Here is a 14,270-nt window from a genome sequence, read left to right on the forward strand (position 1 = left end):
GAGTTTATAATTAAGTAGTAAACATACTACTAGTCTAACTGTAAAGCACAAGATATCTCCCTGTCAAAATCCCCGTCAAGACCCAGCCGATACTTGTGTGGGATAACCTGCTGCTTATTCTTTGAGGATATTACTCGACAGGTGATTACCAATTGTTAGGCATATTTCCCAATAATACAACTACAAGTCTCAAGCATCGAGCTCCTTAAAAAAGTAGGCGCCCCGCAGGTAGGAAGGTAACAGCAATCAGGCCACCTCCGCGCGCCGACGGAGCATGATGGGATCCAGGCGCCGGTGACGTCCAGCCCGCGCCCTGCCAGCCCTGACTCGACCTCATCTCTGCAGAAGGATCGAGCGGAATGACGCAGTTGAGTTCGCCGTACGGGTGAACATGCGCAATGTGCTCGTACCCGTTGTTCTCCAGGTAAACTGTTAGGATGCTGAAGAACTTGGAGTCTTCAGAGGGGAGTAAAATATCGCAAAGCCGGAAATCAGCGCCATCAATTGCTTCTTTTGAGACCCAGCCCTCATTGTTAGCCAAGCCTTGTCGGATTAAGCTGCTAAAGTCCTCGTAGTAGGGAGTTCCAGGTCCAAACTCGCTGTTTAGTCTAGCTTCGAGCTCGTCACCAGGAGTTCTATTGGAGGTCGAGTTGTAAGCAAATTTTCTACGCTCTAGCTTTGTGAAGATATGAGAGCAGATGAAATAGGCAAGGATAGGAGAAATTACACTCACTGGTTTTCAATCTCGGCAATGAACTCTCGAGCTCGGTCGATGAGCTTCTGGTGATTAGGGTGAAGAGCAGAGGGACTCATGTTGAAAGAAACGAAGAGTTTGTGCAATTGCAAAAAGACGTTTAGGATTCCTTATAAAGTTAAGGACTAATTATTCAATAGGTTTATGGCTTTGTACTCTAAATGATTATTGTTTAGAGGTGAAATGGTACGAGAGGCTTAAGAAACCGATTGGCGAGAAGTCGTGGCTCCTTATATATAAAGGGTCAAGCTCCAGTCGATAAGGACGTAATTGTAATTCCAAGTAGCAGCGCTAATGACTAGCGGGCTGACCTACAGATACTGCCTGTAGATCGTCCAGGATTCCTTGCGGAGAACTACCAGAATTTCCAGGATTCCTTGCGGAGAACTACTAGAATTGGACAGTGTATTCTAGATTATGCTGATTAGCTAACTAAATTTGGCCAGCAGATATAACAGTTTACATCCAATCAGACCGCTAGTATAAGGTATTACAAGAATTTGAAGCATAATCTATAATGTCAAAGGTCGAAGGATTCCGTATCTCCGCCTAAATATTAGGCTGTGGAATTTAATAAAGCCTTGCCTGTTTATAATAACCAGATAAGAGACTGCGTACATACCTAACCGCCAAACATTTAACACTTTTAAATGAAACAAGAAGAACGGATTATATAAGTTATTACTGCCTAGTATTTTAAAACTCTTAAATATTACATAGATTTACAAGTCCTAGTGTTAACAAATGTATAGAAAGGGTATTTTACACACCTTGCCAAGTATTAGCTTGGTAGATTCGATCTCCACATGCAAGCCACATCTTGTCGATCTACGCAATACGACACTGGCTGCTCCAAGTTCAAATTCAACGTTCCGGGGCACAAAGTCTTTGATTGTACCTAAACACAGTTACAGAACAACATGAACAATCTCACTTGAACAAGTTTAGATAAGAATATCGAAGTAATAAAATATAATACACTTACTTGAGTCTAGATTAGCTATTGTAGCTATTCATTTCTATATCACCTACCTATACTAAAAACTTCCCTATACTTTATATATATAAAAACGTCTTAACATTATACCTTGGACGTTTACACAAAGTACCTAGGTATGAATCATCAATAATCCCACCGCAACTCTCGCTAAAAAATCCCTATTATAGTTGGATATAATACTTTACTAAGCACAAGGCTTTCCTAATTGAGGTAGCTGCAGTCTTATATATTCGACCCTAGCAACACAAACTCCACATCTGACATACACAAAACTCAACCAACTACCAGAACCTCGCAAAGTGTGGCTAAAAAACATCAAACTTTCATCCGAACCTGATTCTTCAAAATCCTTCCGACTATCGGATATGCAAATCGGCCAACTACCTGGGCCCCTCTTTTATTTTTGTCTCAGAAAGTCTAGGCAACTCATCTCACATACAAAAAAAAAAATAAAAAAAAAAAAAAAAAGGCTGAGCTGATATGAAATGTAGCATGGGTAGAAGATATAAAAGTGAAATTGTCAAAAGAACCTCTTCCCAAAAAAAGAATGCTTCGTTGCCAAAGTCATCTCCTTTCCCCCCGTCCCCCCAGCGCCAACAAAGCAAAATGTCCCTCCTTTCGCGCCTTAGAAAAAGAGCAAGAAAAAAAAAAAGTTAAATGTCTCTCGCCGTTACACAACAAGGCGTGTATGTATGTATGACGTGTGTTCGTGTGTTCGTGTGTTTGTATGCGTGTGTTCATCATCCTTCTCCGGTTCGTCGGTATTGCATCCTGTCAAATCCTTCGATTCCCAGATCCTTCAAGCCCTATCTCACATACTTTGGAGCGGTTAACCCTTTCCCCTCACTGATTCTTGTAAAAACCCTTTTCCAAAGATTTATCCGCCAGTTTCTTGCCGTCGCACCCGCAGAGGTGCCGGGATCAAATCCTGCGGAGGTTCCATAGGCTCACTGATGCTCCTCTGCCTCTCCGTCCTATCATCCCTGTCATCGCCAGAGCTAGCGCTGTCATCTGCATCCACCGGGCTGCTCTCGTCTTCCTCGCTGCTATCGCTTTCATCCTCATCGAAAACGATTTGTCGCATCACAGCCTTTTCGAAAAGATCAATAACCATCCTCCGGACACCAAGTCGATAGTGATTCCACTCCATAAGACCCATGACCGTTTTGAAGAATTCGGCACTTCGGAAAGCTATCGGTTTGCGCGCTTTGATCTTCTGTAGTTCAGTGACGGCTTTTCGATACAGCACAGTATTGCCGAGATCAACTATAAGCTCAAGGATCCGCTCGCTTATAGCCGTGTCATTGATCAGAGGAGGCATTTCGGATAATTCTAGCGGCGGGCGGGCGGGCCTAGGAGGCGGCTGTTCCCGGATAGTGCATTGTGACTCTGGTAACGTAATCGAAGCAGCCGTTTCGTGATGCCAAGGTGATAGTGAAAATAGCTTGGACAAGTCAGAAGGAATGCAGAAGCCGAGAGAACTGCCCATCAATGTCGTATTGGCATCCCAGCCATGTTCAGATAAGATTTCAAGTCCATGAGTCGAACGAGAAATCAGTCCCAAAACGAAAAATGCTGTCCCCCGCAAACTCATCACTTCGTGGGTGGTTGCAATCTTTATAATCTGCTCCACCATGTCGGTGGATTCCAAGAAAGGCGCGCCTAATTCCATAGATCCTACATTCCCCACGGCCCAAAGGCATCCCTTGACCTTTGTGATGAGCTCCGGGTCCTCAGACTGCATACCATGATCGCGAATTGTGGTAGCGAATTCCTCAAAGTGGCCCTTGTCACTGAGCAGCTTGCATCCCTCTTGGGTTCTTGTTAGCTCTCTGTAGAAGTGGGGTGGTATATGGCTGTCGTGATAGTCGGTTTCGGCTTCGTGCTCATCAAACATACTAAGTCGATGGTTCTGTTCGTCCGTTTCCGAGAGAAAGGCCTTTGCCAAGCTAGCTTCAATGAGGCTAACGTAGGAATCATTCCTTCCCAAGAACCAGTCATCCATCTCATTACTGATGTAATCCAGACCATCCAAATAGTGGTAACCAATAGACGTCGACAGGAATCGAAGCAGCAGTGGAGCTCCAATTTCGCCAAGATGGTCCAAAGCCGGGCGACACTCCACAATGTATGCCAGATACGCTTTTCTGTTGCAGGCCTTTTCCAGTATCTTGACTGCGGTTGAGCACACCTCAATCTCTGGATCATATAGTTGCGTGACTAAAAGTTGAATAGCCCACTTCGAGTCGCTGACTTCGCCATGGCCGTTGATAGAAGGCAGCCTTCGGAGAGTGCATTTCCGAAGCGTATTTGTTGCATGTATCCGAATCTCTTTCGTCCCCGCTGTCAGTGCTTTCGAGAGTAAAATGCGATGATGGCCCTGGCGACTGTAATCAAAACTTGAAAGAAGGAGCTTGACAAGATCAGGTCTCGTTGTCAATTCGTAGATGTGATACATCATGTTGAACATCTTCCATCTCTCTAGCATAGCCAATCCTTTCAAATCACCCGTAAGCACTCCAAGCATGGGGAAATAGCCGGCACACAGGGTGTCCGTTAACCTGTCCTTGGAGAACATGGGATACTGCGCGGTAAGTCCACTTGTCTGTCACTGAATGTTAGCTTACAAGGTTTTCCTAGACCGAAAAGCAATCTCTGTCTTACCGGATCGCACTGGGCCAAGCATTCCGCAATTTGTCTCAATAACTTGCTATCAGCCAAGAATCGCACTCCTTCGGGCGACTGAAGCAAGGAATGCATAAGTGCGCACCCAGCCCTGACGTATTTTTGGGTGTTTCGCGTATTTCGGACTTCCGCAAACTTGTATTTGAACGGCCGATAAAAACTCATGATTCTCTTCATAAATTTGGAGGCCTTGATGGCTTCCTCGAGCCGCTTGCCGACCTGAAGTGGGCCGTCAATCACCTTAATAATATTCTCCCAATTCCATTTGGAATAGTTGGAATGGTTGAGGACGCCCGTGTCGATGAGGAGCTGGCGAAAGGTAGCATCGTCAAAGGCCACTGCAGATCCTGCCTTGCGTTGGCCATCCAGTAGGGCCAGGTCGTTCATGCTATCGCTCGAGGGTAATATACCGGCTAGGGAGTCTGCGGGTGCACTTCGGTATAGTGTGCGGTTGATGCTGCTCATCTGGTACACAATGCTTGATGCAATGTAGGATTGGTCATCGCTGAATTTCGCTGCTGCCGAAAACAACTCTGGCAAAAGCTGTATTTCTGCACTCCATGATGGAGGGAGCAGCCTAGCTGCCAGCTTGAGCGCCTCCCCAATCAACAGCGTCGTCTTGCGCTTAAGCATAGTATCGTTCTCAGAACGTGCAACTTGTAAAAGGGTTTGGATAAGTCCTGACTTGATGAAAACTGCCAAAATCAGCGCCGTATAGTGGTCCACAAAGTTCTGTTCGCCCATGTCTTCTTCTAGATACCCTCGATCTTTCGCTTCAGTCTTCAAGCTGAGGTTGTTCACCCTTCCATAAGTAGTTAACCTTCGGCCTGCCAAGAAAGAGACTGCCCAGGCGGGTGGTTTAATGCGAAGCAATGAAAAAAGCAAGTCCAAAATGGTCTCTCGTACGACAGGGCTCGGGAGTAGTATGCTCATAATGAGTGATCTGACGGACCGGAAATCGTACATGCAGAGCGTCATGAGGCCAGACCAAGACCGCATAGCGACAGATATGGCTTTGCAGTTTTGTTTCAGTACGGCTTCGTTTCCTGTCAGTTGGCTTGTGAAGACATTAAAAACCACGTCCAAGCCGTAGCCCGGTTGGACGAATCTTCGCCTCTGTGGCGTATCTAGGAGAAAGAGGAAAGCGGATGCCAGACTCTCAGGGGCTTTGTACGTTCCTTCGGCGAGAGCCTCGGAGAGGGGACCCAAGCCACCAGATGCGAGAAGCAAGCGAGGGTCTCGAACCATGATCTCTGCGAGAGTTTCGATGCAGATGGGCCGTAGGCGATCTGTGTTTTGCTCAGAAGGCTGTGCTGAGCCAGATCGATCATCACCATACTCGGCCACAGCTACAATGGTCCGTACAACAGCGCGCGAGACTTCCTTGGCTCCGTCTTTAACATCTAGAAAAGCTCGAACAAACTTGAGGGCCTGCTCTCGTTCAACGTCTGCCTTTCGATAGTTGTTCAGCGACCTAAGACACATGTTAGTCTACGCACACACAAAGCGGAGTCTCAGCCGCCACTGGGTCTCCAAAAACCTACCGTACAACCAAAAAGTCGGTATTCAAACTTCTAATCTTCCTAAGAGAGTTTCGGTCTGAAATTGCATATCTTGTCGCACGATAACCAGCCGCCACAACTTCTCTGCTTTCGCTGAGCAGCATCATCTGCATCCGCAGGCCAAACACGGACCACACCAAGTCGTATTTAAGAGTCGGGTATCTCTTGAACAGGTCGACTAGAAGGTTCGCACGGTTCACGTAGTAGTCGGGGGTCATTCCTCCAACCTCCAGCGCTTGTAGAAGCTCGGCGAGTGTAAACGTAGGGCTCTCGGTAGACTCTTCGACCTCTGAGCCAGTGCCCGATCGAATACTGTGCGGTGAGCGATGCAGTGCTGTGACATCCTGCTGGGCTCTGGTTCTGGGAGGTGTGCTGGGAGGTGCCACCTTGGTACGCTGAGCATCGGTAATCTGCTGCTTCAGGACCTTGATGCGCGAATGGCTGGCCGTCAGCTCGGCCTCGACTCTCTGTCGCTGCTCCTTTGTCTGCTTGGGCTTTTTGAGGTTGAGGGCCTCGAGCATGTTCTCGCTCCCTTCCTTGATCTTCATCTCCCTGTTCAGCCTGTCCCGCAGCATGGAGAGGTTCTGTTCTGCCATCTCGCCATCTTCCATCTTGTCCACAAAGCTGCTCGGGTAGACTGGCGCCACATCGGCTCGGCTCCCCGAGCGAACGGGCATCATCTGGCTGCGCAGCTCGGCGCTGAAGCTGCCGGGCCCGGCGCCGGGGATGAGGCTGTTCCCCCCGAGGAGCAAACGCGGCCGAGGCTGACAGATTCCTCGAAGCCCCGCCATTGGGAATCTGCAGCCCAGTGCCGTCGCGGTCGATGCTTGTCCGTCCGATGGTCGGCGCATGGTCGGTCTGCTTGAGGCTCTGTGAGTGGGAGGACTGGCTGGAGGGGGCAAACCCCTTCTGGCTGGACGAGGAGCTGGCCAGCATGGCGATGGCGACGCCCACTGAAGGGGACTATGCCCTCCGGTGGCCGCTGAGCATTCGAGGATGTTCGTGTGGAGCGTGGAGGGGGTCTCAAGGTGGCGTATTGGGGCAGCTCGATTCGCGTGTCTGGGGGTCGGTGTCTCTGTATCTACCGAGTGATTTCGGGGAAGTGGTTCGAATATCAGGCTCGTCCGGCTCGAGGCACATCTACAGGCGAGGATCTGCGCGATACGACGGTCGTTGGTGGCTGCAGCAGCGGATGGGAGATCGCAGATCTGAGCGGTGGAACTTGGCACGGTGGAGGGACTTGGAGAGCTAAAGGCCCAAGTCCGGGCGGGATCCTAGGCCCAGGAAACTTGCATGCGGCGGTGCAGCTTTGACGGCCTGCGAGGCGCTACAAGCTGGATGAGCTTCTCACGACATGTGAAGAATGAAGTTGAGCGCGCGATGCAGGAAAAGATAAAGATGGGATTTCAACATTCAGCCGGCTGAATGCATTGGCTGGGTCCGAATGACGCCCAGAGAGCTGGTGGTTGGCAGGCTTGTCGCATCAGCTGTGGCACAGCTGTGGCCGTACACTGCAACGCCGCCATTTTAGTGATGTCAAGATTTACGGCTACCCTATTGCTGGGGCTGTAAGTTGGGTTTTATGGAAAAGAAGCTTTCAAAAAGAAGATTGGACTTTGATTAGACAAAGACTTTTAAAGAAGAATACATAAGGAAGAGAATTGCCTTTCGCTTTCTTTCAAAATGGGCTTTGTAAGATGGTGTCTATGTTATCTTCTACATCGGTGGTTAAAGTATAGATGGCAAACAACCAGGGCTTGATGTCCGATGAGAATCTCAATCGATCAACGATACTACACAATTGGTAGTAGCGTGCTATTAGCGATCTGCGGAGTAATTAAGCGCACATGCCCGATACCAATCGCTCATGTTGACTGAAAGCGGCAATAGCACAAGAGCCATCTCTAAGATCCAACGATTCCTAATCTTGGGCTCATCTAACAAAGCCACCACAAACACATATTAGTCCCATCCGACCACTGTCTAGTCAAGTGTAGATGGCTGATATCTCAATCCTAAACCTCTGCGGATCGCCATCAATAAGTACCCACGTAGCATAGGTATATACATGTCATCTTATTCGATCCATCGGCCGGCTCCCATCAGATCAGCTCATCACTATCTCCAGCATACACAACGCAGCTTCAACTCCCGAGCCACCGCATCCCAACACTACAAACTCTGGCTAGCCCCGGCACTTTCCAGCAAAACATCAGCTCATCTCCTGAACATATTCCCCCCCAGGCTGACACGATACCGGTTCAACCCATCCGTCTCTCCAGACCCCGCCACAAAACTAGATCACAGCCCCGGAGCACCGCGGCGCTGGGAGTTCGGCGGGCTCCGGGCCTTTCTGGCGAACCCCACCCGCTGTAAACTGCACTGTCTCGTTCTTCCCCAAAGCAACGCCCGTGGCCTTTTATACGCTGCTCTCGGCTTGCCGCTGATGCCGCAGAACGGAGAGGGCTTGCCGGGAGCTGCCATGCACAGTCGATCGCCTTTTTAGCATTGCTTTTTCGGTCGGGCAAAGTTTGGTAGACCAGTATGAGGCGATGTCCGAGACGAGCCGTATCTGAAGTCCGGGTCAGATTCGCACGTGCGTGGCCCGTACTAAGTGGGATCATCAAGTTGTAGATACCTGACCAACGGCAAAGCATCAATTGCATATCCAGCAGTATATATATCAGGCCACACTCCAGTAGACTCAATTCTCACATCCGCTTCTCCCTGTCCCACTGCAGCTTCGTTTCTCATTATATACTTCTACCCCTCCTCAACTCTGGGCAAGCTTCCTCTTGGCTGGTAATTGGGTCTCCAGATAGCTCCCATCTCGTGTGACGGCATCCCTCCTCTTCACTCAACTTGTAAACCACCATCATCTCCATCACCACCACCTCAATCAAAGCAAAATCCACCATGGCTTCCGCTCACGTCTCCGCCGCCCGCTACGGCAAAGACAACGTCCGCGTCCTCAAGACGGACCGCGACGTCGCCACCGGCATCCACACCGTCACCGAAATGACCGTCAGCTGCCTCCTCGAGGGCGACATCGACATCTCCTACACAAAGGGCGACAACAGCGTCGTCGTCGCCACCGACTCCATCAAGAACACAATCTTCATCACCGCCAAGCTGAACCCCGTCAACCCGCCGGAGCTCTTCGCTGCCATCCTGGGCTCCCACTTCATTGAGAAATACAGCCACATCCACGTCGCCAACGTCAAGGTCGTCACGCACCGCTGGACGCGCATGGAGATCCGGGGCAAGCCGCATCCGCACAGCTTCATGCGCGACGGCGAGGAGACGCGCAACGTCGAGGCCCGCATCAGCCGCAAGGACGGCATCGCCATCAGCAGCGGCATCGAGGGCCTGACTGTGCTGAAGAGCACCGGCTCGGCCTTCCACGGCTTCGTGCGGGACGAGTTCACCACGTTGGGAGAGACCTGGGACCGCATCCTGTCCACGGATGTTGACGCTACCTGGACGTGGAAGACGTTTGCGGATGTCAAGGCCGTGCGGGAGTTGAGCTCAAAGTTCAATCCGGCGTGGGAGGAAGCTCGCAACATCACACTCACCAGATTCGCCGAGGATGAGAGCGCGAGCGTGCAAAACACAATGTACAAGATGTGCGAGCAGATTCTGGCTGCTGTGCCGGAGACGGAGCTGGTGACCTACTCGCTGCCCAACAAGCACTTTTTCGAGCTCGGTAAGTTCATATATCTAGATGTGACATGATAGATGCAAGTCACTAACATCAAATCCACAGACCTAAGCTGGCACAAGGGCATCAAAAACACCGGCAAGGACGCCGAAGTCTACGTCCCTCAGTCAAACCCCAACGGCCTCATCAAATGTGAAGTTGCTCGTGGTCCCGCCACCAACCGCGAGTCACATCTGTAAAAAAATTGAAGAAGAGAAGAGGCTTTGAAGAAGGTATCAAATTAGAAGGCAAACCCAAACCAGTGCTTGGCCAAGTACACTAGGTAGATGGAAGATCATATTACGCCCTCATGTCATGACGGGCTTATTGCGTGATAGTACGCAAGCTGTTTTAGTAGTATAGCGTTTCTGTATGAATTGATTTTAGTCAAAGTGAAACAATTGATCAGGTGTTGGTCATTTTATGTATTTGAACCTCGCTCTTGATTCTATCAGAACAACAAGCTCCTAGTTTTCCTTTTCGTATTCAAAGCCATCAACACACGAAATATAGTACAAACAGTACAATAATCTTTTTCATCAGATTATCATCCCAAAAAAACATCAATCAATCGTCAACACCACCTCATAACCTATCCTTATCCGTATTCCGTATCGCCTCCACCGCCTTCTGCCACCCCTCCGACCCAACAACCTTGCCCCCAAACCGTATCACATTCTGCTTATACGGATGCGCCTCGCCCTCAAACGCCTTTAGTCTCGCCAGCCTCTTGTCCCGCAGCCTGTTCTTGGGCAACATCCCGCTAACCGCCTTCCGCAGCACCTCGCTGCCGCCATGCTTCTCCATCAGCACGTCCATCGTCACCGTCTTCAAGCTACCGGGCCTCGTCGTGTGTCGGTAGTATTTCTTGCGCCACATCTTGTTGCCCGTGGTGTGCAGTGCGGCACAGTTTGTCACCACGACGTAGTCGCCGCAGTCGGTGGAGGGGTCGAACGTGGGCTTGTGCTTGCCCATGAGCAGGACGGCGATTCGGGATGCCAGGCGGCCCAGCGAGGGGGGAGTCACGTTGGGCTGGGTGGTGAGAGTTGGGTGAGGCGTTGAGGCGGAGACTTGGTGCCATACTCGGGAGTAGGCGAGCCTTGTCTGTTGAAGCAAAGATGTTAGAGCATATCGAACGATGGCGCCCATGTGAGATGGAAAATCTTACCAGGCCAATTGTCTGCGACATCTTGAGTGATGTGCAAAGACTTGATGTTTATGATAGAAAGAAAATGATCAGGCGATTGAAAAAACCAGCACCAGCGCACCAATTCTGGCGAGAGTGTCACCGTTCGTTGCAGAACTTGACCAAATCTACTCCAAAGCGGGCAATATCCAATATCACGAACTCGAAAGTTTGCCAATTGCAGCTATCCGAGTGCTGACTCATCACGTCTTATCGATCTCCAAGTCACATGACTCTTATCGGTCATACAGAGGAAAATCGGAGCTTCGACGGAGAGCGAAGCTGTTACACCAAAGCTTCTGGGGCTCCACAATCCGGAGGGGGACCGCTGTAATCCCGGCGTATGGCATCACTCGCCAATGACTGGATTTCAAAGCACTGACTTGGCCGGTCTCCGTCAAATCTCACAGAATCATAAATGGCGCTTAAGAACGCTGCAGCTTCCAAGATTCTGGCAGCTTCATTTGGCGCCTTTGCTGGCTATTCTGCGTATCGATATAGAGCCTCTCATTACTCGCCCCCTTCCAAGTCTCAACAAGATAGCCCTAGCGCTTCAGGCACAGGTACGTACTCACTCGCGCATACAAAATCTCACCTTAATACGGCATCCTCGATATATACAAGCAGCCCCGCGTTGCGTGGCTAACAAAGTCGTCAAAAAGGCACAATGGCTGTCAAGCACAGCTTCCAGGTAAGCCTTTGCCATCCACGTCATCCATTCTTTCCTCTCGTCTCGTCTGTGAAACAGAAGAATGGAAGCCAAAGAAGAAAAAAACGTGCACAATCCATGCAGCGCTTGAGAGACTGATGAAACACTGGGCAAACAGACCCTCTTCGCCGTCCCGCTCTCCTGCGACGGCTGCGTCAAGTCGGTTTCAGACTCCATCTACAAACTAGATGGCATCAGCAAAGTCGAAGGAAATCTCACGGACCAGCTGATATCGGTCGAGGGATCTGGTGAGTTATCACACGATGGCTGTTGCTCTGAAAGCCCATCTATACCACATGCTAACGCATCGGGCCATGCCGCAGTCGCACCATCTGCCATCGTCGAGGCTATCCAAGCCACGGGGAGAGATGCCATCCTCCGGGGGTCCGGCACTTCAAACAGTAAGTTTCATAGAGATAGCCGCTGAGGCTTTCAGTCGGGGCTGCCCGTGCGTGCTATGATGGCCACCCCCTTTCAATGGAGAGACTCGTTTAAACAGATGGGGGCGAATTATCCACGTTTCGCCAAGGAGGATCAATTGGGCATGAGAAACAGCGGCTAACAGACCTTGTTTACTCAGGCGCCGCCGTGAGCATCCTGGAGACGTTTACAGATATGCAGATTGAGGAGGTCGACCGCGAAGTGAGAGGCCTCGCCAGGATGGTGCAGGTCAACCCTGAGCGGACATTGATTGATCTGACCTTGAGGGGTGTTGCTCCCGGTACGTATCGGGCAAGCATTCGCGAGTTTGGAGATCTCAAAGATGGTGCTGCCTCTACCGGTCCAGTCTGGGTCGGGGGAAGCAAAGAGGCGCCAAAGGGATCCCTTGGCATCGTCGAGGTGTCCGAGGACGGCCACGGATCCGCCTTTGTAGACCACGGCTTCCAGATCTGGGAAGTCATTGGTCACGCCATGGTCCTGACGAGACAGGATGAGGGTTTGCCGCTCAAGAATGACGACAATACCGTGGTTGGCGTCATTGCGCGAAGCGCGGGTATGTGGGATAATGACAAGACTGTCTGTTCTTGCACAGGTAAGACACTGTGGGAAGAAAGAAAGGATGAAGTCAAGAAGGGGATGCTGTAGCCCGGCCAGCCTATTTTCGATGAATGAATTGAACGAATAACGCAACTGCCTTGCCCCCTTTGCCAAGCTGCCCAAGCTATTTCCCTTTCTGCTTACAGCTTCCGTTAAGCTTAACTCGTCATCTCCTACTAATCTCACCCGCTATCTCCTATAAATCTCATCAATCCAGAACACTAAACAGATAGTGTAAACCGGCAACTGAGAGTTGAAACTTTCCGAGTCATCTGCCCCACGATAGCGGAGCGATAGTATCAGGCCTCAATTGACCGTTTCATGCCGCTCAGGGGTCTGAAAACGGCGTAGAGCCATCTCGTAACGCGAAAAGTACAGGGGGCTCTACAACGTCAAGGTGAGGCGAAGAGAAAACGCTTGCCCATGCAAAAGCACGGTTCTATGTTCCTAATCTCACTGAAACGCCTCCAATTCATGCGTCCCAGCTGGCGCTGTGCCTTTTGTGAGTGGTTGCCTTGAGATATCTCGTAGGATTGGTAGCAGATAGTGTCTATGCGCGGAGTACGGAGAACCACCGCCACTAGCATTCGTCAAAGCGCGAGGCTCACTAGTTGCAAACATTTGAAAATAACCCCAAATGGTAATCCCCAAATGGTAGGCCGAGCGGGTCTGTGTACGTTGAGAAACGTTGGAGACGCTCTGTCAACTCTTCATCGCATTGCAGCAGCTGGAGCCATGATGTTATCCGTGCGGTACGCGGGGTTGACAGCTGCCAATGATGCCAAAAGCAGCAGAAATGTGATAAACAGAAACGCCAAGATTACGACCACGGGAACCCCGTGTCTGGTTCTCAGCAGACAATCGGATGATCAGGCTTGGCCAGTGGCACCACTGGCCGGAGAAGCATTTGCGAATATTCCACGTCCATTTGCCTTAAACTCACCCCCCTCCGTCGGATCATCACTTTTATCAGTGCTGCAGTACATAGGACAACGTCTTTGAAAATCCAGGTCGTCGGGCTGGTCATCGTCTCACTCTCGGGAAAACAAACATCAGGATGGCCGAGGAAAGTGATATCAGTGCGCGAACCCCTCGTTTGGGAACCCATTGGCTCTGAGGCCCTGTTGGAGCATGAGTTGCAGCATCTTCGGCGCGTAGAGAGCTAATGAGAACGATTCAACTGGCCAAGTGTGTGAAAGAGCAGTGTGATATAATTCACTAGCCAGCATGGAGCATCAGCTCCCACATTAGGAGACTTGGATACCATGAGCTGTACCTATTACCGGCAGTGTATCTGAGTGAGCTCACCAAGAACAAGCATTAGCCATATATGCGGGGGCATTAGTGAGGTTATCTATAAGTAACTCATCGCCTAGTCCATTGTTGCCGCCCGCTGCACAGTGGGATGACTGACATGACGATGCCAAGTGGTTGTGATGTGCGCCATTAGCGGTGATGAAGACACTGAAAGCCTAGGGAACCCCAGTCTTTCTACCCAGAATGAGGCATCGGACCCAACTATCCACTCATGTGCTTGTGATGATCCGGCGGTGAAAGTTGATAGATCCTTCTTTGTATATTCCCGCCGTCGGATGCGTGGGATATGATGTAGCATCAGTAGTAGCTCGCTGTTAAA

At 50.3% G+C, this 14,270-nt stretch overlaps 5 protein-coding genes across 5 annotated transcripts; 2 read left to right on the forward strand and 3 right to left on the reverse strand.

The window, feature by feature from the left end:
• Positions 1–205: 205 nt before the first annotated feature.
• TrAtP1_009462 (uncharacterized protein) lies at positions 206–813 on the reverse strand (the record flags this gene model as incomplete). Its single annotated transcript, XM_014091424.2, has 2 exons — positions 206–635; positions 734–813. The coding sequence occupies 2 exons, from the start codon at positions 811–813 to the stop codon at positions 206–208; spliced, it is 510 nt and encodes a 169-aa protein (XP_013946899.2).
• Positions 814–1,989: 1,176 nt separating this feature from the next.
• TrAtP1_009463 (uncharacterized protein) lies at positions 1,990–7,438 on the reverse strand. Its single transcript, XM_014091423.2, has 3 exons — positions 5,984–7,438; positions 4,419–5,913; positions 1,990–4,359 (listed from the first exon to the last, which is right to left on the reverse strand). Exons 1-3 carry the CDS (start codon positions 6,850–6,852, stop codon positions 2,632–2,634), a joined length of 4,092 nt encoding a protein of 1,363 aa, XP_013946898.2. The 5' UTR covers positions 6,853–7,438; the 3' UTR covers positions 1,990–2,631.
• A 1,281-nt stretch (positions 7,439–8,719) lies between these two features.
• On the forward strand, positions 8,720–10,127 carry TrAtP1_009464 (uncharacterized protein). The gene is made up of 2 exons (XM_014091422.2): positions 8,720–9,707; positions 9,768–10,127. The coding sequence occupies exons 1-2, from the start codon at positions 8,918–8,920 to the stop codon at positions 9,899–9,901; spliced, it is 924 nt and encodes a 307-aa protein (XP_013946897.2). The 5' UTR covers positions 8,720–8,917; the 3' UTR covers positions 9,902–10,127.
• TrAtP1_009465 (mitochondrial 54S ribosomal protein uL13m) lies at positions 10,116–11,059 on the reverse strand. Its single transcript, XM_014091421.2, has 2 exons — positions 10,870–11,059; positions 10,116–10,805 (listed from the first exon to the last, which is right to left on the reverse strand). The coding sequence occupies exons 1-2, from the start codon at positions 10,888–10,890 to the stop codon at positions 10,287–10,289; spliced, it is 540 nt and encodes a 179-aa protein (XP_013946896.2). The 5' UTR covers positions 10,891–11,059; the 3' UTR covers positions 10,116–10,286.
• A 246-nt stretch (positions 11,060–11,305) lies between these two features.
• On the forward strand, positions 11,306–12,682 carry TrAtP1_009466 (uncharacterized protein; the record flags this gene model as incomplete). Its single annotated transcript, XM_066114302.1, has 5 exons — positions 11,306–11,450; positions 11,550–11,578; positions 11,715–11,844; positions 11,920–11,997; positions 12,177–12,682. The coding sequence occupies 5 exons, from the start codon at positions 11,306–11,308 to the stop codon at positions 12,680–12,682; spliced, it is 888 nt and encodes a 295-aa protein (XP_065970396.1).
• Between the last annotated feature and the right edge of the window lie 1,588 nt (positions 12,683–14,270).

The sequence above is a fragment of the Trichoderma atroviride genome, chromosome 5, assembly GCF_020647795.1.
Source record: "Trichoderma atroviride chromosome 5, complete sequence".
NCBI lineage: Eukaryota > Fungi > Ascomycota > Sordariomycetes > Hypocreales > Hypocreaceae > Trichoderma > Trichoderma atroviride.

Excerpts from the sequence above, each read along its gene's own strand:
- TrAtP1_009463 (XM_014091423.2), bottom strand. The coding sequence starts at position 6,852 with ATGCGCCGACCATCGGACGGACAAGCATCGACCGCGACGGCACTGGGC. Across the intron at positions 5,914-5,983 it reads ACCGACTTTTTGGTTGTACG|GTCGCTGAACAACTATCGAA; the intron begins GTAGGTTTTTGG and ends CATGTGTCTTAG. Across the intron at positions 4,360-4,418 it reads GCTTGGCCCAGTGCGATCCG|ACAAGTGGACTTACCGCGCA; the intron begins GTAAGACAGAGA and ends ATTCAGTGACAG.
- TrAtP1_009464 (XM_014091422.2), top strand. The coding sequence starts at position 8,918 with ATGGCTTCCGCTCACGTCTCCGCCGCCCGCTACGGCAAAGACAACGTC. Across the intron at positions 9,708-9,767 it reads CAAGCACTTTTTCGAGCTCG|ACCTAAGCTGGCACAAGGGC; the intron begins GTAAGTTCATAT and ends TCAAATCCACAG.
- TrAtP1_009465 (XM_014091421.2), bottom strand. The coding sequence starts at position 10,890 with ATGTCGCAGACAATTGGCCTG. Across the intron at positions 10,806-10,869 it reads TGTCGCAGACAATTGGCCTG|ACAAGGCTCGCCTACTCCCG; the intron begins GTAAGATTTTCC and ends TTGCTTCAACAG.